Source organism: Colias philodice, chromosome 18 (genome assembly GCF_061535455.1).
Source record: "Colias philodice isolate Cphi_HAF_F1 chromosome 18, ilColPhil1 Martin Lab GWU primary, whole genome shotgun sequence".
In the NCBI taxonomy this organism is placed as follows: domain Eukaryota; kingdom Metazoa; phylum Arthropoda; class Insecta; order Lepidoptera; family Pieridae; genus Colias; species Colias philodice.
In genome coordinates, this window is record NC_143103.1 from 2,239,382 (window position 1) to 2,267,313 (window position 27,932).

At 35.3% G+C, this 27,932-nt stretch overlaps 3 protein-coding genes across 9 annotated transcripts in view; 1 reads left to right on the top strand and 2 right to left on the bottom strand.

Annotated features, from left to right (window-relative positions):
• LOC149480265 (NADH dehydrogenase [ubiquinone] iron-sulfur protein 7, mitochondrial-like) overlaps positions 1-4,068 on the bottom strand; it is a 59,010-nt gene extending 54,942 nt beyond the window's left edge. The window contains exon 1 of the mRNA XM_089706654.1: positions 3,804-4,068. The gene's annotated coding sequence lies outside the window, so the exon portion shown is untranslated. The remainder of the gene's footprint in view (positions 1-3,803) is intronic.
• On the top strand, positions 1-25,376 carry CD98hc (CD98 heavy chain). 5 transcript variants are annotated; one of them, XM_089706631.1, is made up of 13 exons: positions 1-297; positions 9,652-9,842; positions 10,686-10,861; positions 11,620-11,826; positions 12,119-12,281; positions 12,385-12,554; positions 12,819-13,009; positions 13,533-13,702; positions 13,941-14,051; positions 14,378-14,496; positions 14,855-14,992; positions 15,421-15,534; positions 25,289-25,376. In XM_089706631.1, exons 1-12 carry the CDS (start codon positions 198-200, stop codon positions 15,518-15,520), a joined length of 1,836 nt encoding a protein of 611 aa, XP_089562757.1. In that variant the 5' UTR covers positions 1-197; the 3' UTR covers positions 15,521-15,534; positions 25,289-25,376. The 5 variants fall into 5 exon arrangements, with proteins under 5 accessions (XP_089562757.1, XP_089562756.1, XP_089562760.1 ...); XM_089706630.1 differs by lacking the exon at positions 25,289-25,376 and having other exon boundaries at positions 2-297; positions 15,421-15,619; XM_089706634.1 differs by lacking the exons at positions 1-297; positions 25,289-25,376 and adding an exon at positions 4,185-4,318 and having other exon boundaries at positions 9,654-9,842; positions 15,421-15,619.
• Positions 16,493-27,932, bottom strand: part of LOC149480268 (uncharacterized) — a 24,898-nt gene continuing 13,458 nt past the window's right edge. The window contains exons 2-12 of one of the 3 annotated variants that reach the window (XR_016317030.1): positions 23,302-23,457; positions 22,666-22,881; positions 21,258-21,341; positions 20,630-20,778; positions 20,396-20,492; positions 19,946-19,996; positions 19,677-19,697; positions 19,183-19,398; positions 18,410-18,578; positions 17,966-18,220; positions 16,493-17,931 (exon numbers count right to left, since the gene is read on the bottom strand). Coding sequence is in view for 2 of the 3 variants with exons in the window: in XM_089706640.1 (XP_089562766.1) it covers positions 18,057-18,220; positions 18,410-18,578; positions 19,183-19,398; positions 19,677-19,697; positions 19,946-19,996; positions 20,396-20,492; positions 20,630-20,778; positions 21,258-21,341; positions 22,666-22,881; positions 23,302-23,457 (1,323 nt within the window). In the remaining variant the exon portion in view is untranslated. Of the gene's footprint in view, positions 18,221-18,409; positions 18,579-19,182; positions 19,399-19,676; positions 19,698-19,945; positions 19,997-20,395; positions 20,493-20,629; positions 20,779-21,256; positions 21,342-22,665; positions 22,882-23,301; positions 23,458-27,932 lie in introns of all 3 variants that reach the window. The other 2 variants (XM_089706640.1, XM_089706641.1) reach the window with 2 other exon arrangements.

The following is a 27,932-nucleotide window of genomic DNA, read 5'->3' on the forward strand; positions in this document are numbered from 1 at the left end:
ATCTGTCTCATTCAATTTTAGACTGTGAATGGTGATCACTGATCTGTCATTCTTCTATTTCGCTTAGCGCTGAGGCTACTACGAGCAGATGGTTATCATGAAAGTGAAATTGTAATTTATTTAAATCTGATAAAACTTATCAATAACATTGGGTTTAGTGAAAGTAATTTAAACCGGTTTGGAAGAAGTCATCAACCATGTCGGAGGGCCGGAAAAATCATCTGTCTATAGACGGAGGACAAGTGAAAGAAGACGATCATGTTGCCTCATACAAGCCATTACCAGATAATGATGGAGGTAACGAGACATTTAATTATATTTTACATTTAAAACATTCAGTTTCTCTAATAAAATGCTTTCAAACTTCATGTAACGTGATAATCATAGTTTTATTGAGTAAAATCAATTTACACTTAGATCATAGGTTACAGAATTTGTATAATTGAATTATTATACATAATTTTTTATTATTTATACATAATTTTTATGATTACGTAACTACCTGATAATCGAAACTTATTATCAAATTTACCTTGATAAATGAAACAATGACAGAATTTGAGATAACAGCTGATCGTTGACATTGCTTTGACAAATTAATGTCATTTATAACCCGACTAATTTATGTTGAGTGTGAAAAAATATTCGCGTACTAAAATGCAAAAAAATGTCTTTACATTTCATGTTTCTATTTATAATTAAGGATCTTCGTCAAATTATTATTGGTTTTTGAAATAAAAATTTATCAATTTCAATAAATTTCTGAATTCGCACAATTTTCATAAAGCAACACGTTTAGACTTCGCAATTCGTACGGTTTATAAAGCGCTTTTATTGGACGAACATCGCCACACGCAGCGCCATTTTGTCGTCAAGCCGCTGACTGATGCAATGAAGCAAATTTTTGCATCTTTTTTTGTAATAAACCATCATAAAGATATCGAAAGTTTTTTCGCAAATACAATATATTAAATCTGTTCTTAGTGTTACCACATGAAGATAAACTCATTGTATGATACCAGGAAGTTCTTATAAACCAATTGAGGACAGAGGGGTTTACTGAATACAATTGCAGAGAATTAATTCAATTGAATTTTCAATATCAAAACCAGTAGTCACAAAGAATATAAAATAATTATGACCAGAGATTTTATTTTCAGCAACTAAAATAGAGTATATAGAAGCTGATGGTGCATTCATGCAGTTAAATCAATCAGATATAATGGAGACACCAGATGATCCCGATGATCACTGGGACCACGAGAGCACTCTGGGCATGTTAACATTGTATTTACAGAATGTAGATAGGTTTAGAAATCCTAAAATAAGAAAAAAAAATGTGTGGATAGAGATAGCCAATGAAGTGGGTAAAGGTCCAGACAGTTGTGATAAAAAGTTTAGAAATTTAAAGCAAACTTATATAAGACTACTACGTAAGAAGAACAGGAACGGTGTGACTGCATTCAAATGGCCATATTTTGATATTTTTGAAGAAATTTATAGCATTGATGGGGAGTATCAGCCTGAAATACAGCAAAAGCTGAGAGACTGTACGAGTGATAGAATAGTAAAAGTGCTGAGAAATATTGGGTCTACATCAAAATTTGAAGAAGTTCAAGAGAATGGGGAACCTTCTAGTGGTGAAAATGAGGAAACTAAAAGACGATTGTTGCGGAAACGTAATGCGGAATTTAGAAAAGTGACTCTAGAATTAAGAGACAGGCAGCGCTTGGTTGAAGAGAAGTTAGATAGATTAATTAATATAGTCGAAGAATCAAATAGCATACAGAGGGATAGGAATAGACTATTTCAAGAATTTTTAGAAAAACTAAATCAAAACTAATAGATAAGACTGATAGTTATTATTTTTCTGTAATGTACCTAAGTATAAATGTGATTGAAGTATTTTTAAGGAAAGCTAAAATATTGACTGCATGTGGTCATTGATGTCTTTTCAATTTAAATTTATTATCAATAATTAGTTCACACAAATAAGTACTTATGTATGTATTTTTCTTAAGTTTTCACTGGTCTGATACATGATTATGGTCATAACTTTCAATTTAAATTAATAGTGAGCTTGTTATAATCAGTTATTTCAAGAAATCAAGCAACTTATTTCCTTAATATTATATTCTATTTTTGTAAAGTTAGCAATGACCACATGAGTATGGTACGAGTGATGTCAAAATGTAAAAAATAAAGAAATAAATATCTTTTATTTTCCACTTTTGTATTATTATTTCAAGCTTCTATCATTAGCATCCATCAAAAGAGAAGTACAGTAAATATTTGTTCACTTGATACAAAGCAAATGAAAGAAATAGGTCACTTAGCCACACAGACATAGATAGACTACGCAAGTACCGCGATCTGTATGAAAACCAAGCGTGTCATATTTTTTGTACTGACCTTGACGCGTTATGACGTCACGAGCGCTTTTTAGTGATGGTAATTTCATTTTACGCTAAATCGATTAGGACGCCACTCCCGCGGCGATTCTAGTATCGTCCTATCCCATCGAAGTAAATCGAAAGAAATCAGATCAAACTAGATCTATGTCTAAGAGGTAATTAAATAAATGAATCGTAATCGATTACTAAATCGATTCAAGACAGAAAAATGATAATTACCATAGACAGAGGAATGATAAAATAAATTTATAAACCTTTTAATATTCTAACAAGTAAACTAATGTGTTTTAGCTTTTTCTTACATATGCCCATTGAGTTACCGTGTACTACGTACTAGAGAGGCCATCGAAAGAAAGTAATGAAACTGTCAATCAATCAATCTTTATGTCCCGTTGCATCAATCCATTTTTCTTTTATGTTCGGGTTACTTGGAAAACTGAAAAAACAAACATAGTCTAAGCAATAAGGAGTTTTGACAAAAAAAATCTATGCCTTTTTTTCTGAAAAATTGCTCCTTCAAATTATCATATTTCTGTTCGATTATAAAATCGATTAGAATCGAGAACTGTTGCATCAAATGAACATCACTAACCACAAAATTGGACAGAAAAATGAGAACAGAAAAATGAGAAGACGCTATACATTGCTTGTTATCATACGACTCGATCTTTACCGTGCCAAGTAAAAGCCGCAATGTATTCCGAATCATTTCGTATGATTTGGTATCCGTGTTTGTCACGATCGTTTTCCACAGATATTCTTTATTTGATTTTAAAATAAATAGTGCATATTCTGATTAGAAAATTACTTACCGGTGGAAGGAAACATCTCTGCTAACTCGGCCACTCACAGCTGTGGAGTTTCTACAGTTTATAACGGCGTAATTCGGCATTTTACTTTATTCAGCTTCACGTCTTTCCTTGGCGAACTGCAAGCGCGGACTGAGTGTAGGCCAGCGTCAAGTAAGTTTCATAATCTTAGTTTGGACACGGGAAGTACATACACTCGCTTAGTCTATCTTGATACATGTCCGTGCTTAGCCACTTCAAGAGTTCTTACAACTTATTGGTTTTCATTTCGATTGAACTGAATTGAATTGTTGTAAATATTCCAAGTAAATATAATTTTTCCAATAAAATTACAATTTTTTTTTGAGATTTGTACGTTAGTACCGCAGAGCTTTTCGAGTTTGGTGTCTGGTTCATATGATTGTAATTTTTTTATTTATTTGAAAGCTAGTGCTTTCTGTGACACTTGAGTTTTTTTTTATTCAGCAAATCAAAACATAATTTGTTTTACCAAAAATACTAAACCGCCTTCAAATGGTCAGAGCTGTACAACATTTAAATGGGAACACACAGAAAGCCAAAAAATAAATATTATACTTACTACAGGCGCACGCGATCCACACTACGACTCGGAGCTCGGACACTAGTTGGAAAATGGGGGAAAGTAGAGAAAACAGCTTCTTTAATTAATATTCCATATTTATAAGGTCTCTTTATAAAAAATTGATTTTATAGGTACAATTTCATAAATCGATTACAAAAAAGGTATGATTTATGAATATCTCTGTTCATAAAAGTTACGGCGACGACGAGTATATTTTTCGTCACACCGCGACTGTGTAGGTACGTCTCGACTCCGTGGCTTTCTCAAAATGACTGATGTGTGATAATGATTTTTTACTTTCGATTAAAATGTTCAATAAATCTTTCATCATGGAATTTTTGTGCTCTAGTTGTAATAATGGATATAATTTAGTAATGCCTGGGAGATAGATAGTTCATACTTGCGCTGCACGCGTATCTATCGACGCGGCTAAATATATTCATTTCTTCAGTGTCTGAACGTGTGTGATGTAGTGATGTTAGTAAAGGAAGCTCTATAAAAAACTTATATATGTACGTAAGTTTATTTTTATATGAATTTCTAATATCTTTGTTCAAGAGTTTTTCGAAGGGTACTCAAATATTTTTTTGGAGATTAATTTTTTTTTTATTAAGTATAAGTATAGAAATATCATAAAAAATACTTAAATGAATGAGTAATTTCGATACACAAATTTTATTATTAAAATTGATTTTTTTTATAATCTTTTGCTTTATTTATACTACCTACCTATTCAAAATTCTGCTTATTCATTCTCTTAGTAGTATATTCCATTCTTCTTTCATACTTCCAAACCATTTATTTACAATACAATATCGTGAGGCGGGATTCGAATGCGTAAATTTAGCTTTATTGTAGAGACGCCTTAGGAATTCGAATCGAGACGTGATATATTGAGGGGATTTAAAGAGAACAAGGAAGACGCAAATTCGAGATTCCATCCAGCAATAATACCTACATGTCTTGATAAATATGTGAAAATCCACATACCTACTCGTATTTTTAGAATTATAAAGCTGAAGAGTTTGTTTGTTTGTTTGAACGCGCTAATCTCAGGAACTACTGGTCCGATTTGAAAAATGGCTATAAGCTATATATCATCACGCTAAGACCAACAGGAGTGGAGCACTGCGGGTAAAACCGCAGGGCACAGCTTGTTTTAAATATATCGATATCATACCATAACTTACGGGTGCCTTTTGTTATTTTGTTTTTACAAATATGTATAAACATATGCTAACTATTGTTTAAAATTCATAACTTCACGGTGGTTATCAGGTGTTTTTGTGTTTTTCTTATGCTTTAATTTTTCCTATTAGAGAACATATTGGCATGATGTTTTTATTTTTGAACGAAAATTATGGTACATAATTAAACGTTTAATATATATTATCAATAAACTATTGTTACAAATAAACTACAGAGGATTTATTTCATATAATTTAATAAATGTTCTGTTATAATATTGCATACTGATACGAAGCCCTTGGAATCCATCAATGCATAAGAATAACATTCCACTTACAAGATTAGACTTTTATGAGTAGGTAGTTAGTAGTTACGACATACATCTACATTCTTCTTTAATGAAGCCTAATAGAAAACGATAATTTTTCATGGTATGTGCGAAGACCTAATTTGATGTCCCTAAGCTCCAAGTTCCAACCCATAGAGAATTACGTATGTGGGCTCAGTCGGAATTCTCAATAGATGTGAAAGGTTCGATCTAATTAAAGTGAATGCTTAATACTTACGGTATAGAAAATCGATGGTGAAACGTATTCTATGGTGAAAGGCATAACTCGTCTTTCCCCTGAGATTCAGAGTAATTGAATTGCAAGTCGTAGATTTAAACGGATGCATCGACCCAATTTAAATGCAACATGCATAGTTATTAGCGATAGATGAGCCATTGCATAATAAAATTGGTTATTGAACATACATTTAATAGATTTATAGACAATCTTGTCTCAAATTGGCTTGTCTCTTAAGAACTGTAATTTTGTTACGGTTGTCCCTTCAAGAAGAAAAATAATTTTGATATATTTGGGAACTTCCCATGACGTGTATATCTACAGATATCAAAATATTTAAATCTTTTTTAAGCTATTGCATAGCTTCTATCGCGGAGCGCGCTTGAGCGCTTGAGCGCGGCGACCGAATGTAAAAATTCCGTAACGAAAAAACCTAACGCCCCCCACTCCAACCGGCATAGATTACCGCGGCAGTTCTCGAGTGCCACACGTATTTTTTTTTATAGAGCAACTGCAAAGTATAGTCAGTATAATTGTTACAAATAGCTTAAAGTTTATATTCCTTGACCATACGTCACTCCTGATCTAGCATTTCACATTTGCCAACACGGCTCCATTACATTTTTAAGCACATTCAGCATATACAATGCCTTGTGTATGATGAAATATTACTTCTTATTGCCGAACATGAAGCCAATAATTACGAAGCAAGAAGTCGACGGGGCACCGACTCGACTGCATTCCCAAAGCTTTCCTGGAAGATACAAACCAGCTTTTTACAATCAGAGATCGGTTTAATTTGAACCGAAATTTTTTATGGTCAGTTAAATATAATAAGGTTTTACTTACAATAACTCGTATGGCCTATGGGTAAAATTGTTTGATATAGGATAAATATAAGGTGTATACATATTACATACTAACCGAATATACTATGTAAAAACTGCATTCGTCATTGAAAAAAGACTGACTGAAATGTATTATATGGCTTCAAACAGCTTCAAAGTTCAAACAAATATACAGCTGTTCCCTAAATTTAAAGTACTAGTTTTAGTACTAGTGTTTGCTGAGACGGGTTTGGCTTTCAGCTTTGAGTTCAAGATTTATAGACCTATATAGATTATTTACATTTCTCTGTAATCTACCTACGATAAATTTAATAGTTTTATCAGACGTAGACGATATAATTTCTGAGGTTTCAAAATTGAAACGAGGTTTTTCAAAGTATCAGTATAATAATTAATATTCGTTAAATGTCGCTAAAAAACTGCATGAATTTGCACTGCCCATACACTGACAGTGCCCATGCTTATGCCATAAGCGGCGTCGTGGGCAGAAGCTAGTGTTAAATGCATTTAGTACATTATAATTTATAAGCTTGCTGGTTCGGTTTTTGTGCCATCGCAAATCTCTCCGGGTTAACTGGCCGTTGACCACATAGCATGGGCACTGGGCAGTACGGAGTGATGTCTTTTGTAGTGCGGACGTGTGTACACGGAAGTGCATATTGCATTGAATAATGTAAGCTTTCTTTACTATTTTATTATAATTGATTAATATAATCTTAGCTAGAACATTCCTTGGTAAAAACGTTTAGTTCTGTTGATGTAGACGTGTTATTTTTCAGTAATTGAGACCCGCGATATTAATTAATTTAAACTGTAAAAAATATTTTATTGTATTATAATTAAAATGAATTCATAATAATAATTCAATGTTTTTAATGTTATTCTTGTAAATAATTGCTTACGTAGGCAAGAGACGTTCAGTTGCATGATTGAAAACTTGACGAGCTTTTCTTTAGAAAGTAATCCATATGTATTATTTTAATGAAAAATCTATAAATTAATACTACATAACTAGATACTATTGAAATGTGTTATTAATTGATCAGATAATTTTATAATTATAGAAAATCACGAAATGCACGTAGCTCACGTCTCATTGAATTAATATCAACTTTGATGAGAAAATATGCCATTTATCTACAAACTGCTAACCCTGCTAACGACTTTGCCTGAACTGACGAATTCTTAAATTGGTTTTTGGCTGAAAAAAATAAGAGGAAAATGCATAAAATTTTTGAAGAGCCCTTCGTGCTGAACCTCTCGACACAAAAAATTGTGTTACCGTTTTTTTGGCTTCTATAACCATTTTAAAGATGCCTCACATAAGTTTTGATAAATAGCTTCAATACGTAAATTGATCGACAACGGATATTTTCAATTCCGTTAAAAGTAAATATTTTGTACACAAATAATAAATGTGACAAATATGTAAAATAAGTCATAAGACGTGTGTTACGATAATTTACCCATTTACGGCTCCAGTTTCAACAAATTAGGCCGATCTCGTTAATGAGATGGTCGCGTTCTTGTGCGATTACTACCAATAATATAATAATAATTCTATGATCTAAACGTTAAGGTTGAATTTTGAATAGTAATGTCATTATAAAGCTGGCATTGTAGTTTCTCCGAGACAAGTTTTCATTGTTAGAACCCTTGTACTAACGTCCCGGTGTTTGTGCGTATGCGCAAAAATAGAGCGGTAACGGTTATTTGTAGTTTTATACGCGTACTAAATAATACCTATTAGGTATGTCAAGGTCTCTGTATTATACCATTTTTACATACAAATACCTGATACAATTGTGTTTTTTAAATAAAATGTACGTGTACCGGAATTAGGTCAATAGAGAAAACTTGTTAATTAATCTATGAATTCGAAGACGTTACTACATATTTTAAGAACGTATAATAAATAAGAGTGGAAAACCAATTCGATACAGATGCATATTAAATAAGAAAGTAAGGTATTTTCTAAGTAGGTAGGTAAGTGCGTGTGATCACCGATATTATTAAATCTATTGGAAGGTGCATTCAATTTGGTCTCATGGTATATATCGTTATATGTACTAATAGTAGGGGAGCCCAAGAGGGGATTTTGGGATTTACTCGAGCGCGTCAGATTACTATAAGGGACGGTACCTTAGCTATTCATTAGTACCTCTAGTCAATATGAGCATTGAGCAGTTATGGTTGGTGGGTGCGCTCAGGGGCCCCGCTGGAAAATTTGAATAATCCATAATTTCCTAAGGTTGAGCTCGAATCGTCAGATTAGCGAAATGGGGACTTCTTATATTGTAATTAACCCCCCCATATATTAATCTGACGCGCTCGAATAATATTACTTAAATTTTTTACCCTTTCTTCATAGCGATTAAATCGCCACTTAAATCGTCAGATTAACGTATACTTTTTTTCAGTGACGTCCTGGAGCATGCAAAATATCAATATCTAACGCGCTTGAGTATTTCCAAGCCAATTTTTTTCTTTTTTAAATTAAAAAAAATCAAAAAACCCTTCCCCACCGCTAAAAGTGAAAACATTATAGGACCTTTTTTTCTCGCTATGGTCTAATCTACCTATTCTAATAGGTTCCCGTGACGCTCGAGTAAATCCACATTTAGCATCCTGGGCTCCCCTACTATAATACTTAAGCTGATTAATGTACCACTAGGACATATTCGCGAGGCAATTGAATAATTTAGCTGAAGAATTCGGTTAAAGTCACGGTCACTTGCGATTAGTCTTTATAGAAGACGTTTTAACAATATTGGAATGTGAGATATCGTGGATATCCATACGAAATAAGAGCAACAAAATCTGAAACTGTAAGCAAGAATTTTCTAAAATTGTGATGGGCAATTATCTAATTGAATTGAATAAGATCTAGTCGGTAAATTGTTTTATTAAGTGCAGTTACAAGAACAAATTGTACGTTGAAAATAGAGAGAAAATTTTCTTTTCTTATTTTCCCTGTTGTTTTGTCTTTCTGTAGTTTTATTTTTATTCATGGCTGAAGTTAAATTGATCATTGAGACGGATGCGTCAATACCTCATCCCACTACGAGAAATAATTGTTTTTAGCGACTTTAATATATTTTATTCACAATTTATTTGATATCTGTATTCCTAAAACTGTTGAGAACACGTTTATCACGATTCACGACTCTCAATGAACGTAACACTAAAATTCACCAAACGCAGCTGCATACATTTTTATAAACGCTCTTAATGCCATTCCAGAGTTCCGTACATCCAAAGCCAGTCTTCACAAGTCGAAGGAGAAGGTATCCGGCGACGGTGCTGAGGAGAAGCTTCTGGCGAAGGAGGAGGAAGCCAAGATCGTGACGAGGGTCGACATGGCAGACGCCAAGTACGTGGTGGAGGACCACAGGAATGGAGACGCGAAGATTGAACTGGATGCCAATAAACGCGTAAGTTAGCCTTAGGTGTTTGAGGAATTGATGCGAAGAAATTTAATAGATAAAAAAATGCTTATAACAGGGTTAACATGGCAGGATTTCTCTGTTTTTTCTGAAGGAAAATAATAAGACCTGACGCTATCACAAGTCCATTAATATTGCAACTGTAATGAGTTAGGCCTGGGTTTATAATAAGTGTTCTTTCAACTTTGAATGTAGATGAGTTTTTGATTAAATAAATAAAAGTACCGTGGTGTAAAGTAAAGAGTATATATACATGTATAATACTCTATATTCAGTTAATAATGATAAAAAAATTGGCAATAGCACATCCGATAATGTCAAATGTTATTCATGTGAAATATTGACATTTTACAATAATTATTATCTTATATTTTTCGTAAATTCAAATAATATTTATCAATAAAGAAATTAAGTAAATTGAAATTAAACATAAGATTAAGTAATAAATGATTGTTTGCTCTACACAAGATAAAGTACGTTAAACTCGGATGCAGCCATGTGTATGGCTCAAATCAATATTAAGTCCCAATTATTTACAAACCTATCCAATTAGTTGAGCTATATTGACCTTTGGTCTGGTGATATCTGTTCGCGAATTGGCGCCTTGTGATTAGCGATGAAATTCAATTTCCCATGACGTCACTATCAGACAGATGCTCATGAAACTGAACTTTTAGTTAAATATCTGGGTTAATTCGTATATGCTATCATCAAAGAAAAACCCTGCTTAATTTAACATAACTGTCCCCTTCTCACTTCAATATCTGCCATCGTGCCATCTCGTTACAATAAACGAACAGCAAATACATCAGCCACGTATAATTTGTGCAGCAATTTACTGGGCTGACGAAAGAGGAGCTGATGAAGTACGCAGAGGACCCGTTCTGGATCCGCCTGCGTTGGTTCATGTTCATACTGTTCTGGGCCATGTGGCTGTGCATGCTGGCCGGAGCTATCGCGATCATTGTGCAGGCGCCCAAGTGTGCACCGCCGCCGCCAAGGACTTGGTAAGTAGAGGAATGTTTGATAGAAATTAGATTCAGACTTCTTCATATAATCCCATAATATTGTAAAAAAATTCTTCCTATTTCACATCTATAGTCTATTCTCTATACCATTAGGTCAGAAAACCATCTTTACAGATATAAATTTCTGGAAAACACGTAGGAGTAATGAATTTACGGTATATTTTCTACTACACTGCAGCAAAGTCTACTATTTGTACCTTCCTACCTTTTTTACTTGATCACCCTTACTCGGATGTCTCTATTAGATATATACTATTTTAATACTATAATTGCATAAACAAAATCACTTCTTATGTAGAAAATGTTATTGCTAGATTCCAATCTGGTCGAAGAATATTGTTTGAAGTGAGAAAAAATTGTGGCAAAAATAATGTCTAAATGAATAGTGGTGTATAATGTTATGATGTGGTGTACCTTACTGCTGCGCCTGCTGGCTGAAGTAATTGTCAAATGGTTAGTCGATATTAAATTGGGATGATTTTTTAAATCATTTGTCGGTAGTTAAGTATAAAAATAAATTAGACGAACAATAATCAATATGCTGAAAAACAATTGACTCTTCGTCAAAAATTAAAAAAGATGTAGTAATTACCCATTGTTATTTTCAATATATAACCATAGATCTCCTTTTGGGTATGTTATTTTTCTTCCAAAATAACGAATTTGTGTATCACGTATAATTTCGCGTTCATTTTCTAGTGAGGAATAGCAATTTGCTCATGATTTTATATGTATAGGTACGAAAAAGGCCCGCTAGTAGACGTTTCATCAGTAGAGGACTATACCACAATAGAGCCAAACCTAGAGCTGCTCAAAGACGCGCAAGTGGCCGGAGTGTTCGCATCCTCCTGCAAGGATGCGTATGAAGTACTGGATAATGAAAATGCCAGCTGCTTGAAGCAGTTTAAGGACTTCGTGGCCAAGGCCAAGTCTTATGGTGTTAAGTGAGTAACTTTTATTATAGTCACATCAGTGATTTTGTACATATTTGTAAAATGTGAAAAGGAATAAAAAGTAAGTAAACTATTTGTTACTTCGGAGTATGAACCATTCCAAGTTCTATGTATTTTAAGCAAGCAAGTGGTATTGATGAAATACACGCCAAACTATATTAATATACAGACTGACTATTAGTTTAGGAAATTGTATCAGTATACATAAAGTTGACACAAAGAAAGTGAAATTTGACAGGAATTGAATTCTCAATGATACTTTAACATGTTTATTAATTTTCAGAGTGATAGTCGACCTGACAGCAAACTTCGTTCCCCTATCGCACAAATGGTTCCAACTGAGCGAGAACCGGTCAGAGGAATACAAGGACTACTTCATCTGGCAGTCAAGCAAGGAATATGATGCGGATGAGCCTAGTGGTACACCAAAACCACCTAATGCTTGGGTAATTAAAATACAATATAATAAAAAAAGTTAAATAACAACAAGGAATCCTTATAATAATTGTTTTCCTATTAAATCACTCATAATATCAAAAATATTTCTAGGTATCAACAGAAAATGAGCCGGCATGGTCCTGGAGCGAAAATCGCAAGGAGTTCTACCTGCACCTGTATGGAGCCGACCAGCCGCAGCTTAACTTTAACAACCCCGCAGTTGTCAACAAGTTTGATGACGTGCTCAAAATCTGGATGAAAGCTGGAGCTGATGGTATTAGGTGAGTTTCAAAACAGTAGGATCGTAATGAAGAACAGGTTGTCCCGGAGGTCAGAACAAGGTCGGAACAGCGTGGGGCTTTAGTCCGGCTATGACTGCGCTGCATTGCGATGCTCCATCCCTGGGACCAGGGGATTGTAATAAAGAAAGCAGGGGATGGAGCATCTATGCAAGATTTCCCCACTATAAAAAAGGTGGTCCGGGTGTCTTTGATTGATATTTAGGTCGATATAGCTTTTGATATAATAGAATTGTCTGTCTCCAGGTTGCAGAAAGCCCGCGAGCTGGTGGTGAACGTGACCCTGGCCCCAGAAGTGCCGCACACGGGCAGCGGCAGCCAGCCCGCCGCAGACCACACGCAGCACGCGTTCTGGCGCCACAAGCACAGCACCGACCAGCCCGCGCTCGACGAGCTGCTGGCGCACTGGGCGGCCCTCGTGCGTGCCCTCGCCGCAGGTGACTGACACGCTACACTGCACACTGCACACAGCACACAGCCCGCCGCAGACCACACGCGGCAATCGTGACATCAATTAAAAAGACGTGTGGCACTCGGGGACTGCCGCGGAAAAGCTATTGTATAGCATACCTTCAAGCCACACCTCCGAGCCCGTTGGAGTGGGGAGCGTGAGGTTTTTTCGTTACGGAATTTCTCGATTCGGTTCCCGCGCTCAAGGCCCGCGATAGTAGCTATGCAATAGCTTAAAAATGCCTTTATAACACATTATAACGCGTACAATAAACAACTGAACTCACTATCACGCTTAAAAATTGTCTCCAGTAAAACTCTGCCTACATGTATTAGGCATAGTTTCCTTGAACAATTTATAGTTTGAACATTAGCCAGGAATTAATTTGTTTATTTCAATTAATCATTTACCCCATGTCGGCCAAACATTTTCGACGACATTTTTAATTGACGATTGATGTACACGTTGAAAATATTTGTGTGTATCTTAACTTCTGTTATCACTTGCAGATGAGTCAGTATTCACAATCGCGGAAGCGGGTGGACGGCCTGAACTGTACCTACTAGCCCGCAACACGAGCTCACTGCGGCCGGCCGCTTCCGCGCCAATACCCGCGGAGCCTGCTGCTACAGCTGCAGCACAGTTGAGGGAACGCTTGCCGAGGTGGCCGCTTGTGCAGGTACGATACCGATAGATTTAACAGAAAAGTAATTTTTCTAGAAAAAATATTCCTTCTCAAGTCCCAAACTATATCTTAATCGGTTCATTAGTTTAGTAACTAGTAACTTTCTCATTTATAATAAGTTAGAATTTTAAATAAAATAGATAAATAAGTTACAATTTGCCGAAATCGACAAGGATACCTAAACTCTTACGAGCATCTAGAATTTATATTATTTTCCGTATTTTTGTAACAGCTTACATCTGAAGAACCAAGTCTGGAGCTGGCCGCCTTCAGCATGTTACTTCCAGCTGGGCCTGTATTGTCGCTGGAGCAACTCACCGCTCCGGAATTCAACTCAACCGCTGTAAGTGCTTAATATCTTTAAATTTAAAAAGAAGAAAAAACGTCGAATTTCAATAGTTTTATATTAAAAAGATTCGTTGCAGAAAAGTTTTTGCTATATTTGTGCAATGATATCATCTTCTAGAGAATGATAAACCATCGTACACTGACCATAACTATTAGGTCAGCTCTATCCTGACAATGATCCGTCTTTCTAACTATTTCAGACGCCTCACTTTTGGAATTTATTTAATTTAAAAAGCACTATATTATAAACACATTATATATTTCACATCATAAAACATCAATAACAGTACAATAAAATGTGATAACTATTACTTCCGCCAGGCGGAGTTACTATCCCAGCTGAGCACACTACGCGGTGACGCAAGTATCGAGCACGGCCGCTACGTGGTCGAAGCGGCGCCCACGCACAACAACACGGGCGAAGTGCTCGCGTGTGCTAGGTTTGTGGTTTTTTGTTTTAAATTTGTTCCGTGTTTAATTACTTTACTTTTTCATGTCATGTAAAAATTGTTAAGTTTTTTTTCAAAGATGTAAAAACATTTCATATACATTTAAAGATTTTTTTAATTCCTCTTTACTAAGTAAAATTGTCTTGTCTCAACGATAGCTTATTGAGAACATTTTCTATGAAAACATAATCGTAAAGTCAAAAAAAAATGGTCCTTCGAGGACACTTTTACTTCATATTTCCTTTCCACCACGTGTTTCCAATTCCGCTTCTTTTTACATGAAATTATAATATGTTCACCACGTGGTGATGGTCCTTTATGTGTGTGAAATAATTATTGTGTGTTACAGATGGAAGGCGGGTCACACGGGCTACGTGTCTGTGCACAACGCGGGCGTGTCGGCGCGTGCAAACCTCACCTCGCTCGCGTCGCTGCCCGAACAACTCTCTGTGCATTTATTGTCGCCTGGTACTAAAGAGGCTTCGGGGTATGTTTGTTTGTTTGTTGTAAATCAAAATTCCAATTAAATTATTTTTTTATTCAATTAGATTATTAGACATTGTAAGTCGAAGCTCAATAATTTATTTATTCGATTAGACTCCTTATAGAATCGACAAAATATTTAATTATTACTAATATCTACAATATATTAGGCATAATCATGAAATACTTAGATTCAATTTAAGAATAGTATATTATTTGTTGTTATTTTAAAGCCTGTAAGTAGTTGTTGTACATATCATATGTCACAGTATAAACGTGAAACAGTATGGTAACTAAGCCTAGTCGATACAATATTTACGCACATGTGAAGCGATAGATTTAATCCTTTTATTATAAATGTACTTCTTTGTCAATAAAATAGTCATATAACTCAAAAGATTTTGATTTATAATCTTAATATCTCTGTTACAGCTACAACAACGCTGAAATAGTGCCCACAGGCGACGTCCTAATCCCAGAGAAGTCTACAATCATCTTTTCGTACGTGCCACAGACTACGGCAGAACATTAGAAGAGAAGAAAAGAGTTAGAAGCTTTGCCGCTCTATATTGCGGTTGAATGATTTGCATTTCTTTTTTATTTGAACGTGATTAAAGTTGTCTGCAATGTACTTCTGAGTTTTATTTCCTAAATTCCTATGGTATAACAGTGCATTTACACCAAACAGGCGAATGCTCATTCTAACCCCACTATTCTTTTTTAAAAATTATTTTGGTGTAAACAGGCGTAGAGCATTCTTTCGTTATTCTTAGTGCCTTCGAAAATATTCTTTGCAATGTTCAAATATTGAATTCAACACTGAATACGAGTTTTCGTTAATATGCTCTATTAGACTACAGGCCCATGTTGAAAAAATTATGGGTCATTTGACCCACCAGGTGACCTGTCTAGAACGATATAAGAGCATAAAATAATAAAATTCAGCACTATGACGTCACTTGTAAGCTGTCCACCTGAGTGCAGATGAGAATTCGAAGGTTCAGGTAGAGATTTTCTCCCCTTGTCTCCATGATTTTTGCACGGCGTTGCGGAATAATTGATTAAAAGTAGTATAGAAATAGTATGACACCGATGCCGTACAAAATCAAATGACCAAATTTACCCCGGCAACTGTCGAAAAATAAAAATAAATTCCGACTTTGTGTACCACCATTTTTGTACGGCATCTGTGTCATACTATTTCTATACTGCTTTTAAGCCATTATTCCGCAACGCCGTACAAAAATCATGGAGACAAGGGGAGAAAATCTCTACCTGAACCTTCGAATTCTCATCTGCACTCAGGTGGACAGCTTACAAGTGACGTCATAGTGCTGAATTTTATTATTTTATGCTCTTATATCGTTCTAGACAGGTCACCTGGTGGGTCAAATGACCCATAATTTTTTCAACACGGGCCTGTAGTCTATATGTTCGTTTGATGTCAATGCACCGTAATATAATAATATAATTGGTTAGGTGTAGGGAAAAATTAAACAACGAATCTAATATAAAATGCATATATTTAAAAAAATGTAATATTCGCATAGTTAACATTTTTAAAAGCGTATATTGTACAAACGTTCTTAAACTTTAAAATATAGTTGAACATTACACAATTTTAATTAAAGGTCCCAAAAGCTACACTAATGTCACTTCTAAGGAATATGTATACAGCCTATTGTCTGATTATCCATATTATGGAATCATTACAGTCGGAATGTCCGCTTAGTCTAGCTAAAATTATCAATTTCAGAAGCGTTACAAATTATTATTATGTAGGTATTTTTTATTCTATTTATTACTTGTATATTAACAACCATTATGATAGACTATAAAATGGGTTATTTGACACGACATAATGTCAGTTATTTTGTGAATTACTTACTAGATAATAGTAATTTGGTAGAGATTCAATTAAAACAGAAAAATGTATTTTAAAATTTAAGAAAAACAAAAAGGTATTGCGACCTATGAAATTCGCTCTACTGGTATACAGTAAATAAAATTTATTTCTTGCATAGCGTACATTCGAGAAGGTCTCGAAAAACGCAGGCAACGTAATACAGGAAAACAATCGACATCCATATAATATAATAAAGTACGATTGCTAACAACAAGCGTTGGATAAAGTTTCGAAAGCAAGTCCCACAATCAAATTTATTGTTATCCTTTAATTTTACTTTCTTCATTTTAATTTGGATTGGGACTAATTATATCATAAAACGATTTCACCAAGTAAAATAATGTTATTGTAAAAATGGCTTGTATTATAATCTCCAAGTAAATAAATGGAATCGATTTTTCAAAAGTTATTATTATGTCAGACATAACTAATTTTCCACATAATGATTTTTTTCTAAAATATTCAATTTATAATGCGTTAAAATTTATATCTTATAAGCGATCGATTATCACAATAGTTGTATAAAGTATATCTACACAATTTCGTTGTATTATTTACGAAAATTGGGCACAAATAAATAATATTTGTCATATTCTACATAAAAATGCTTAGTCACTTAAAAATATTTCGATTAAAAGTAACAATGACTAATTATTAAAAATTTAGAAGTACTTATCCTAAAGTTACATAGTTTTTGACACTTCATTATTTGCTGTATAATTTACATTAGAGCAATAGTTTAAAAAAACGTAATTACAGGATTGTTACTATTATTTGATCCATTAAAATGTTAATAATCGTTGAGTCTACAGAATTAAATTTTCTTTAATCAAGCAAAGTATTGTGCCAAAAATTAATTTTAATTTGACTTTATATCTTCTAATGAGTTTTACTTAGTTATTCGACAACCAATTTTCGATCAAACTTTGGTTTATATTGACTAAACCACTACAAATATCATAGTGTATTTGTTGTAATATTACACGCACTGGTTGCCGTGTCACAAGTACTGTATACTGCGTCACAAGTACTGTATACTGCGTTTCAAGTACTGTATACCGTATTATTAACCTGCCACGAGTGTTGTTTTTCTGTTACATGTACTGTTTGTCGTGTCCCAAGTACTGTTTGGTTGTCGTGTGTTCGTCTGTTTGCCAGACAGTTACCTGCGTTTTGCGGCCGGTTTGGGCTTATTAAATTGGAAATTGGCACATTTGGGTATATGTCGCTCGGCGGCTCCTTGGTTGAAGCGGCGGTTACAGTGCGGACACTGCACGTAGTCGGGGTTCTCAGAGGGGGGCGGTGGGGGGAGGTCGCTGAGCTTACCTGAAAAAAATGTATTGAAATATAGGGATGTGTCTTAAAACAACAAGAGCGCAATTTTTTCCTAGTCGGTTTTTGCACTTAAATTATGCAATACCTAATATAATAAAGAGAAAAAGTTACATCTTTACCAAACAAAACGTGCAATTTATTTTCACCTAGAATCTAGATAATTTACAATACACCACTCACCACCAGCGTTAAGGTGCGCTTGCACCTGCTTAGCGGCTCGTATCGCCTGTATGAACTCCTCGTGCTTCTGGCGCCAGTTACTGTTCAGAGATTTGCTCTGCACTTTACTGGATGATGTGGACGTGACGTTCTTGCGCAGCTTGCCGATGAACGGCTCCGCTTCTGTGCCCTGTTGTGTTTTTATTATGTGTAGTACTATTATGAGAGATACGCAGTGTAATTTATGAATAACGACGTAAAAATATCATGAATGTCTTAAACTCAATCCTTTTTTTATGTTGATAAAGTTAAGTAGTTTATTTGTTAAGGCGTTATGTCTAATTGTAAACAGTTTAGTAATTTTGCAGAGACTCTTAGTTTACGACGTATTTGGTGACTTGTACACAAGCTATAGTTTGGGTACTGTGGGAAAGTGATGCGATGGGATATTTGGTTCAAATAGACAATGATAAATTTCGTATGAAAGGTAATTATTGCTTGCCTTATCTGCATCGGTACCCTGTTCCAGTAAAGCGTGAAAATGTAATAAATTAAGTATACGCTATAATTTTATTATTCTGAAATTATAAATTCTATGTATGCAGTGTGTCAGTATCCATAATTTCAGTATGTAGTGTGTCAGTATGCATTATTTCAGTATGCAGTGTGTCAATATGCATTATTTCATTATGCAGTGTGTCAGTATGAATTATTTCATTATGCAGTGTGTCAGTATGTATTATTTCATGATATACAATGTGTCAGTACACAATGTGTCCCCACGCCCCACTCACCACCAGCCGGTGCTTGATGACGTCGAACGGCTTGCGTCGCTTGGAGTGCGTCTTGCGGCAGATCTCCTGGTGCTTCGCGAGGCGGTCGGGCGCGAAGCGGCGCCCGCACACCGCGCACGCGTCCCCCGACCCCGCACCGCCCGCACTAGTGCCCACGGGTCCCGCGCGGGGCCCGGACCCCGTACGTGGTTTGGGGCCGCTTGACGCTTGTGGACTCTATAATGTTACGGGATTGTATATAAAATGTCTAGTAGATTAGTCTCGTTATGTACTAAACATTTAATTGATACATTTTTAGTAAAAAAATAAAAAAAATGTTTAGCAAGATTTTTGCGATTTTTTTTCAAAATGTCTGTCACTGGCCACCAGCGGCTGTAGCCGGTGGCCTGTTTGCCCTTAAATTGTATCTACTTCTTTGAATATCTAGACATTCAAAAAATCAAGATATTACAAAAAAATATTCTTAAAATTTGTTAAAAAAATTATACACGTACCACGGGCGTTCTTCTTGGCACCTGAAAAAAATACAAAAAATAAACAAAAACTTCAATGGAAAAAAATACGAACTGAGAAATGCAATTAAATAATACCTAAATCGTCAAAATTATAGAGTTCAGTTACATCTTGATGAAAATATGAGCAAACAAACTTGAACTTGCGAGTTTTCTATTTTGATGAATGCACTAATCTTTTGAGTTTTTAGCGCGAAAACCTCAGGCGAAAACATATATTTTTTATAGTCTTTTTATCTAAGTATACTCACAGGGTTAACTCGCTGCATGACCCCTCGGGGCTTACTGGTGTTCTCCGTTACCTGCCATTTAATTGTAACCACTATTTAATATTTGCACTTTTAAATTTTAATTTTATAAAACTTGGGTGACATTGTGGACTGGATTCGACGTGTTGTGTTTGGCAATTTCGAATTAGGAATGTCACATAGAAAAAATGTAAAGCTTGTTGATGAAAGGAGATTGTTATCAAAAAGGTTGTTACAACAAAATATTTTATTACAAGAAAATTAAATTGAAGCACTTATTCTTAATAATCTGTTCTGTACTAATGAAAGAAGCTTGAAAGAAGTAAAAGCGTTTGAAAGTTAAATTATTTAGAAATACAGCAAATACCCAATTATAAAATTGTGCTCTTATAAGTGAGGCTTAAAAAAATTCAATATATTAATGAATTGTGATGTACTTGTAGCATTACTTACCGCATTTTCATTGGACACTTTCTTTGGCACAGTTGCTGTTGGTTTTGAAATGGGTTTCATAGCTCTTGTCGTAGGTAGAGTTTGTGGAGGGGGATTTCTACAATAAAGAGATTTGCTAAACATCATATTCCGACAATTTTCATCAATGATCTTACAATTAAACTTCTCCTTCAATACCAACTTCTCCTCATTAAAAATAACAAATTATATCACTTAATTAATAAATAAACCTACCTTTTAACAACTCGCTTAACTTCCTCGAGCTCGGGAGACCGCGGAGTGACCGGCGCGAGGGCCTCCGGAAACGTTTCGTTTTCCAACATATAGTTATTGTCCGCGCGATCCAACTCGTCCACCGAATGGTCCCTACCGTTGGTGTTTGACTGGAGTGTACAACATTTTAAGGTTTAATATCGTACATTAAAAAGATCGTGTGCCGAGCACACGTGTCAGAAGTGAAACTTCTTTGCAAAAGGTCGTGGGTTCGATTCCCGACCGGGGCAAATATTTGTGTAATGAACATAGATGTTTGCTCGGTGTCTGGGTGTTCATTATTTATATAAGTATTTATTTAAAATTATACATGTATGTCTATCAGCCATCTGGTTTCCATAACATAACACAAGCGAAAGCTTAGTACGGGATCAGACCGTGCCATGTGTGAAAATTGTCCTGTAATATTTATTTAAGATTCAAAGATACCAAAATCGTCGCCTTACTCCACCATGACGTGACGGTATTGCCATGACACGACCTTGAAATTTTACTCTCAACGCGCCTAAAGAAGTTTCACTTCATAAAAGTATCAATGCAAATGGTCAATAAATTGACACCTATTGAACGTTAAATATGGATAACTTACCAATGATTTGACAGCATTGAGATCCAATTCGTGGTTGTGGTTGAGATCGCCCGATCCGTTTACAATGCTGTTCACTTTGTGTACCTGTAAGGGTCGTAACGTTTCGAATCAATCAAATTCATCGTAATTTATAGTATGTGTTAGTGTAAGGAACTGGTAACTATAGGATTTTTTCAGTCAACCCATCTTTAATAGATTTTTTAATAGACTAGTTACATTTATTATAAAATTGGTCTCATTCTATTATCACGCCGGTGCAGGTCGACCTATATCTTAATTTTTACAATAATTTTGACGTTCGGACCCAATTCGAATTCAGCGTTCGAAAATCTTTATTTCAAGATACTTTATTACTATACTAACTATTATATTTTTTAAATCTTATCAAAAATTTAAAAGGTTATTCGAATGACTCTACATTTTCTGTCATTTAAGATTTAACGTTTAAAAATATCATAAGAGATAGCATTTTCCGATTTCAAAGAATATTCTACAATACAATAAAGTAATTGTTTCTAGTATTCTCCATATTGTTTTACATTGTGCGATAGCTGAGTACTCACTACACTTGTACCTATACGCGGTTAACCGCACCGTCGACTTTGATTTAAGACAAACTTGACGTACAAACCATTGTCAATATTACCACAATTGCCATTATTGTAAGATGGTCTTTGTATGGATGAGGTAAGAATATATAAATGTGTAATATTAACTTGAAAATATTAACACAACTTATTAAATTGCAAGACAATGTGTAATATATTAATAATTTTCTAAACTAACATTGAAATCGAAAGCATTTTTCCCTACATCAGCATAACTTTCCGCTATACCAATCAAATTGTTATCCATGGACGTATAAAAAAAGACGGACGGTATATCGCCTAAACATTGAGTGAAGCCTAGTAATGGCGGCGAAACATCCATGTGTGTGTGCCATGTTGCCATGGCAACAGCTGTCCTGTTGACAATGGCGGCTGTATTTTTTTCTATAAATTTTGCCGTAATAATTTTGTCATTAAAACATAAAAGAAATAACTTGCTTCCCTGTGGAATGTAATCCCTCGTGTTGTTATTTAAAATTGTACTGTTGCGACACCATTTAACAACGCAAGACGGCATTTTAAATATTTTTTGTGAAACAGTGACGCAGTTAATCAGTCGGTAGTTCACGACGTAATGGCGGCCGACTAGCTTACTATGGTGAGAGTGTGTGCGTGTTTATTGTCTTTACACGATCGCTAGCTTACTATGGTGGCTTCACGTTGTTTGTTCGTAATACGGCGTCCGTCTTTTTTTATACGTCCATGTTGTTATCATTATAATTTTGGTATAGATTGTTCTAGAAATGAAAGAAGCTCACCGCAAATCATTCAGTAATAAGTTTTACGAAAAAAAAACGTACCTGAGTTATCTGTTTCCTGACGCTATGTGAGCTCACTGTATTCTGGGCTCGAATGGACGTCTTCTTCTCCACTGTGGCTTTTGTATTGCTAACTTTACTATAACCATTAGGTAAGGCCTTCCTGGGTTGTGTTCGTTCCGTGTTTTGTATCGGTTGTAGCGGGTAACTCTTGTCAATGCCCGCTTTTGTACGACGCTCTTCGAACATTTGACGCACCTGAAAATTTTAAATTACTATTGTTACATACAATCTACAGAATATTATGTTCATTGATTAGTGGAAAGAATTTTACAGTAAAGTAAGCCGCTCTATAATATTCAGAATTTCGTCTACGGTTCATTGAACTATAGAAATATAATAATTTTTAAACATTGTATAATATTAGGAAGCAGATAAGATTCTTAGAGTTGACTTTCTTGTCACAGTATGTTATGATTGGGCAAGTTTTTGAGAGAGAATGCATAGTGATTAGAAATGCATCTTCGGACACGTCGTCTGTAGATGCCTATGGGCTGTGGAATTGCTTACCATCAGGCGATCCACATGCTCGTTTGCCTACTCTCATATTATATACCTAATACAACAAAAATGTTAAAGGATTTCTTCTAACCATCTTAAAATGAATAGGTATGTTACCTTTCCAGGTTGATGGGGAATGGGCGGGCTAGGGGTTGTGACATTCCCATTGCTGGGCGAATGTCTGACCCTGTCCAGAGCTCTAGCCTGTTGAGCCTCGTATAGAGATGCGATCTTCATCTCTTTCTCTTGTAACTGCTTTTGTTGGAACCGCGCCTGGTGGGAGAGAAACCTTTTGAATGTAATGTTGTTAAATATGTAAAAGAGTTTGAGGAGTAATGAATATGAACGATATCTGTAAACTATGTACGGTGAAATTTCCTAATAATGTATTTCCTAAAATGGCTACCAGAATGACCAAATATCTTCCTTTAGCAAAAAGGAATATGATAGTGAGATATTTATTTTATTTTCTGCAAGTAAGTAGAAGAGTGTGTGAAGAGTGAATGTCTTGTCTTAACATAATTTGTAATTTTAATGAAGTAGAGCGCTGTCATAATTTAACAGGTAATTTAAGTACAATAAGCGGTAGGTATATGTTTAAAGTATGAACAAACGACGAGAGCAATTACTATATTTAGCATCGTTATATAACTATGACAAATTATTTGCACAATATATACCTACTCGTTAAGGACACAACATATGAGTATTTATTTAATGTTAAATTAAATGATTTTCGTATAGAACTAAAATAATTCGATTTATAGAGAATTTTCCCTAAGGTAAATATACAACAAAAGAAACACCAGTGGTTCAGGTTGTAATAGGATACGCTTGACAGCACAGGAGGTCGACTCCTACGCATCACCAACCTGTCTACCGCCTTCTTTTATTGTTATTTACATAATTTCCGCGCTACACTTTCGAAGGTTAGATTCTAAACTATCTGTTTATTTAAGATTATTGTTTCGATGCCTATAAATTATAGTTAACATTAATCTCTATCATTTAGGCTCTAGATTTCAGAACGACATTAAATTATTGTGTAATGTGTCTTCTAAAATAATTAATAATACACAAGAAATATGCCCCTATTTATTTAAAGAGCTGATGATTATTATGTATTAAAATAATTATCCAGTCAATTACTGTTAGACTTAGTAGTTTCTCTACAACTTCACCAATTACATTTGCAAATGCAACATATTCTCAGAGGATCCGATTTCACCCTTCCTATATAGTGAAATCTCACCTCTCTCTCATCATCAGTGGAATATACAAATAGTGGAATCTCAACATTACCATTCATTACGCGACATTGTTACGCGTCAGCTCGTTACGCAATCAGGTTGTACGCCTAATTAACACTGTCACAACGGTCACTCGGTCCACAGACATTGATTATTATTGGATTCCATTATTGCGTGTACTTGGAGTTTAATTAGAGCGCCAAGGGCTGCTTCGTTAGTGTATATTGCTGTGTACACTAGACGTAGTGCAAATTATGCTGTAGTTATCGGTTAAAATAATTAAGGATTAAAAGCAATAACATTATAACACTATGTCAAATTATTTTAGTGTAAATAGAGCGCAGAGCGTTATTTCGTTGTTCTTAGTGCGTTCCAAAAGATTATATGCAATGTTGTAATACTGAACAATACGGAATACGAGTTTTCTTTTATACTAAAAGATCACGAAAGAATGCTCTTGCTCTAGCTCTATGTTATAAAAAAAGCACAAAATCATTGTTGTTTTTAATTGAAAGTTCGCATATTATCGATGTTTAAATTGTATTACGCGTTAACATAAATCAATCGATCATTATTATGCCTCTAACAATAAAAGGAACTCGCTATTCAAATAAGTCGTTTTATACATCGTAGGTGGACAATCGATGTGATATGATATTTACAAACAATACAAGGTCATTTGCAAATTATCGATTTAATTTTAAACTAGATTTACCTATTCATTTTGACCTTGATAATTTACCTTAGTTAAATGTAAAACAAATATATACTTTCCTTAATAAATTTTGATTTATTTGTAAAGTATTTACGGGAGATGCAAATTTTAACTGTTTAGCAAAATACACACTGGTTAGGGAGCCAGGTGCAAATTTGGTTAACTATTTCCTCTCAAGAGATAATTCGTCAGACGCATGAGAGTATAGTATTATAAAGCCTCGTGAACGTCAGCTGGCGCTCGGTTGGGGGGGTGAGCGGTTGTAGCCTCCCACGCACATAGGAAAAAAAATACATTCATTCATTCATTTCCTCTCAGCTAAAAATTTGTCAAATTGTAGCTAACCCAATATCTCAACGAAAAAAAATAGTCAGCTGGTTACAACATGGTGTATTATACGTCAGCTGGTGTCTCGAACATGAAAGTTAAATTTAAAGAAAAATTTATTTTCCGTTATTTCCTCTCAAACAAAAATTTACCTGATGATAGCTTATATGTAACTGTGGATAATTATATATGTCAGCTGGCTGTATCTTGGTGGAAAAACCGTCAGCTGATACGGGAGGCTACAACCGCTCTTCCCCCCAACCGAGCTCCAGCTGACGTTCACGAGGCTTCATAATACTATACTTTGATGCATTTTACTAATTACCGCTTGAGAGGAACTTGGTCATAAAATCTGCTGCTGGCTCCCGGACCACACGTTATGAGCATAAAATAAAAATAGGTATTATGTAGGTATGTGTGTGTGATTAAATATACAATAATGACATGTCTATTTAGTAGAAATTGAATCATTTATTTATTTCATATTATATATGTCGGCGCAACGACGATAAACGACTACCCTCAAACTACTAAATAATTATAACTAGCTAAAGTTTACTTTGATCTTTTTAAATAAGTGGTTGATTCATTAATCAACCACTAATGAAATAATTAAATTAACGAAATAATTGATGTTTGTTAAAAATGATTAAAATTCATTGTAAAAATCAGAGTGGCAACACTCAAACTAATTCTTGTGAGTCATGGTTTGCTTTAAATACGAGCGCCCGATGGCACAGAGCACATTCACTCGCCGGCCGTCGGAGCGTTCGGAGCTCTCTCTATAATTTCCAAGTAGACAAGTAGATTAAAAAGGCAGTAAAAATACCCACAGGCGTTCTACTCCGAGTATGAGCGCCTGCTCTGATGATGTTGACGTCAGAATTGCTGACGTCACTCATTTTAAAAATAGCCTTTGGGCCCCTTTCTTCCGTCATCAGAAGTGGGATAGAATTCAAGCTCTCTATTTTTAAATGTTAACGTTTACGTAGTTTTGTAACGGCATACTGGCGTTTGTGTTTTTTCGTGCGTTGTGTAAAGTAAAAGTTTGTTACGTGGATTATTGTAACGGGAGTGTAGTTCATCGAAGGAATTGTGTGTGTTATCTGGGCTGCGCCTCCCTTTGTGATAAGCATAAATCTACAAGAACCTCCGAGAAATCTACGAGAACCTCCGAGAAATCTACGAGAACCTTCGAGAATCTGCCTATATCACAAATGAGTAGGTGTTGATCACATGATACGCGAACGGACTGTCTCTGTCATGTGGAGTGTTCAGTATTCTGAAAGGTCAGTGTGGCCGAGGCAGTGTGTTTTTGAAATCCCGAGATGAACTACCGTAGTGTTGTAATACGAGAAAAGGCGTACGAGGACGTACGATTGTCAGTATGGCCGTGTTAGACTTAAAATCTACGAGAACCTTCGAGAACCTCAAAGAAACTACGAGACCCTTCGAGAAATCTACGAGAACCTTCGAGACTCTCAGAGAACCGACACAAAATACGCCGAGAATCTTTCTCTTCTTCTTTGTCGATTCACTCTTGGCAGAGTGGTCGTGGTCACGTCGAGACATCCACATTGGTAGTGGAGGCGGACACAGCTTTCCGTACGATCTCCCGCCATGTCTTCCTGTTACTAGACTGTCTGGTGCAGTCTGATACACAAATTCCTATAGCAGATTTCACTTGGTCAGTCCAGCGCATTAGTGACCTGCTTTTACAACGAGACATTTACAACGAGGCTGGTGCAGAGCGCGCACCGCCTGTCAGTATGGCCGTGTCGGCGCAACGACGATAAACGACTACCCTCAAACTACTAAATAATTATAACTAGCTAAAGTTTACTTTGATCTTTTTAAATAAGTGGTTGATTCATTAATCAACCACTAATGAAATAATTAAATTAACGAAATAATTGATGTTTGTTAAAAATGATTAAAATTCATTGTAAAAATCAGAGTGGCAACACTCAAACTAATTCTTGTGAGTCATGGTTTGCTTTAAATACGAGCGCCCGATGGCACAGAGCACATTCACTCGCCGGCCGTCGGAGCGTTCGGAGCTCTCTCTATAATTTCCAAGTAGACAAGTAGATTAAAAAGGCAGTAAAAATACCCACAGGCGTTCTACTCCGAGTATGAGCGCCTGCTCTGATGATGTTGACGTCAGAATTGCTGACGTCACTCATTTTAAAAATAGCCTTTGGGCCCCTTTTTCCGTCATATACAAGTACTCAAGGAAGTAAAAACAGTATCCTGACAAAGGCCAAATGTGCGCCTTTTTAATATTTTAACTTTTATCTACTTTGCATGTTTGTTTAGACAACTTTGTCATATAATTAATTTCCATATTATATACGTCAAGGCAAGCGGTCTCGTGAACAAAAGCCATATATGGGAAGCTCACACTTGGTCGTGTGTGACTCATCGTCTGTCAACGACCTTACTGCAGATAGAAA

Coding starts and splice junctions, on each gene's coding strand:
- CD98hc (XM_089706631.1), top strand. CDS start 198: ATGTCGGAGGGCCGGAAAAATCATCTGTCTATAGACGGAGGACAAGTG. Junction 10,862..11,619: donor CCGCCGCCGCCAAGGACTTG/GTAAGTAGAGGA, acceptor TTATATGTATAG/GTACGAAAAAGGCCCGCTAG. Junction 14,052..14,377: donor CGGAATTCAACTCAACCGCT/GTAAGTGCTTAA, acceptor TACTTCCGCCAG/GCGGAGTTACTATCCCAGCT.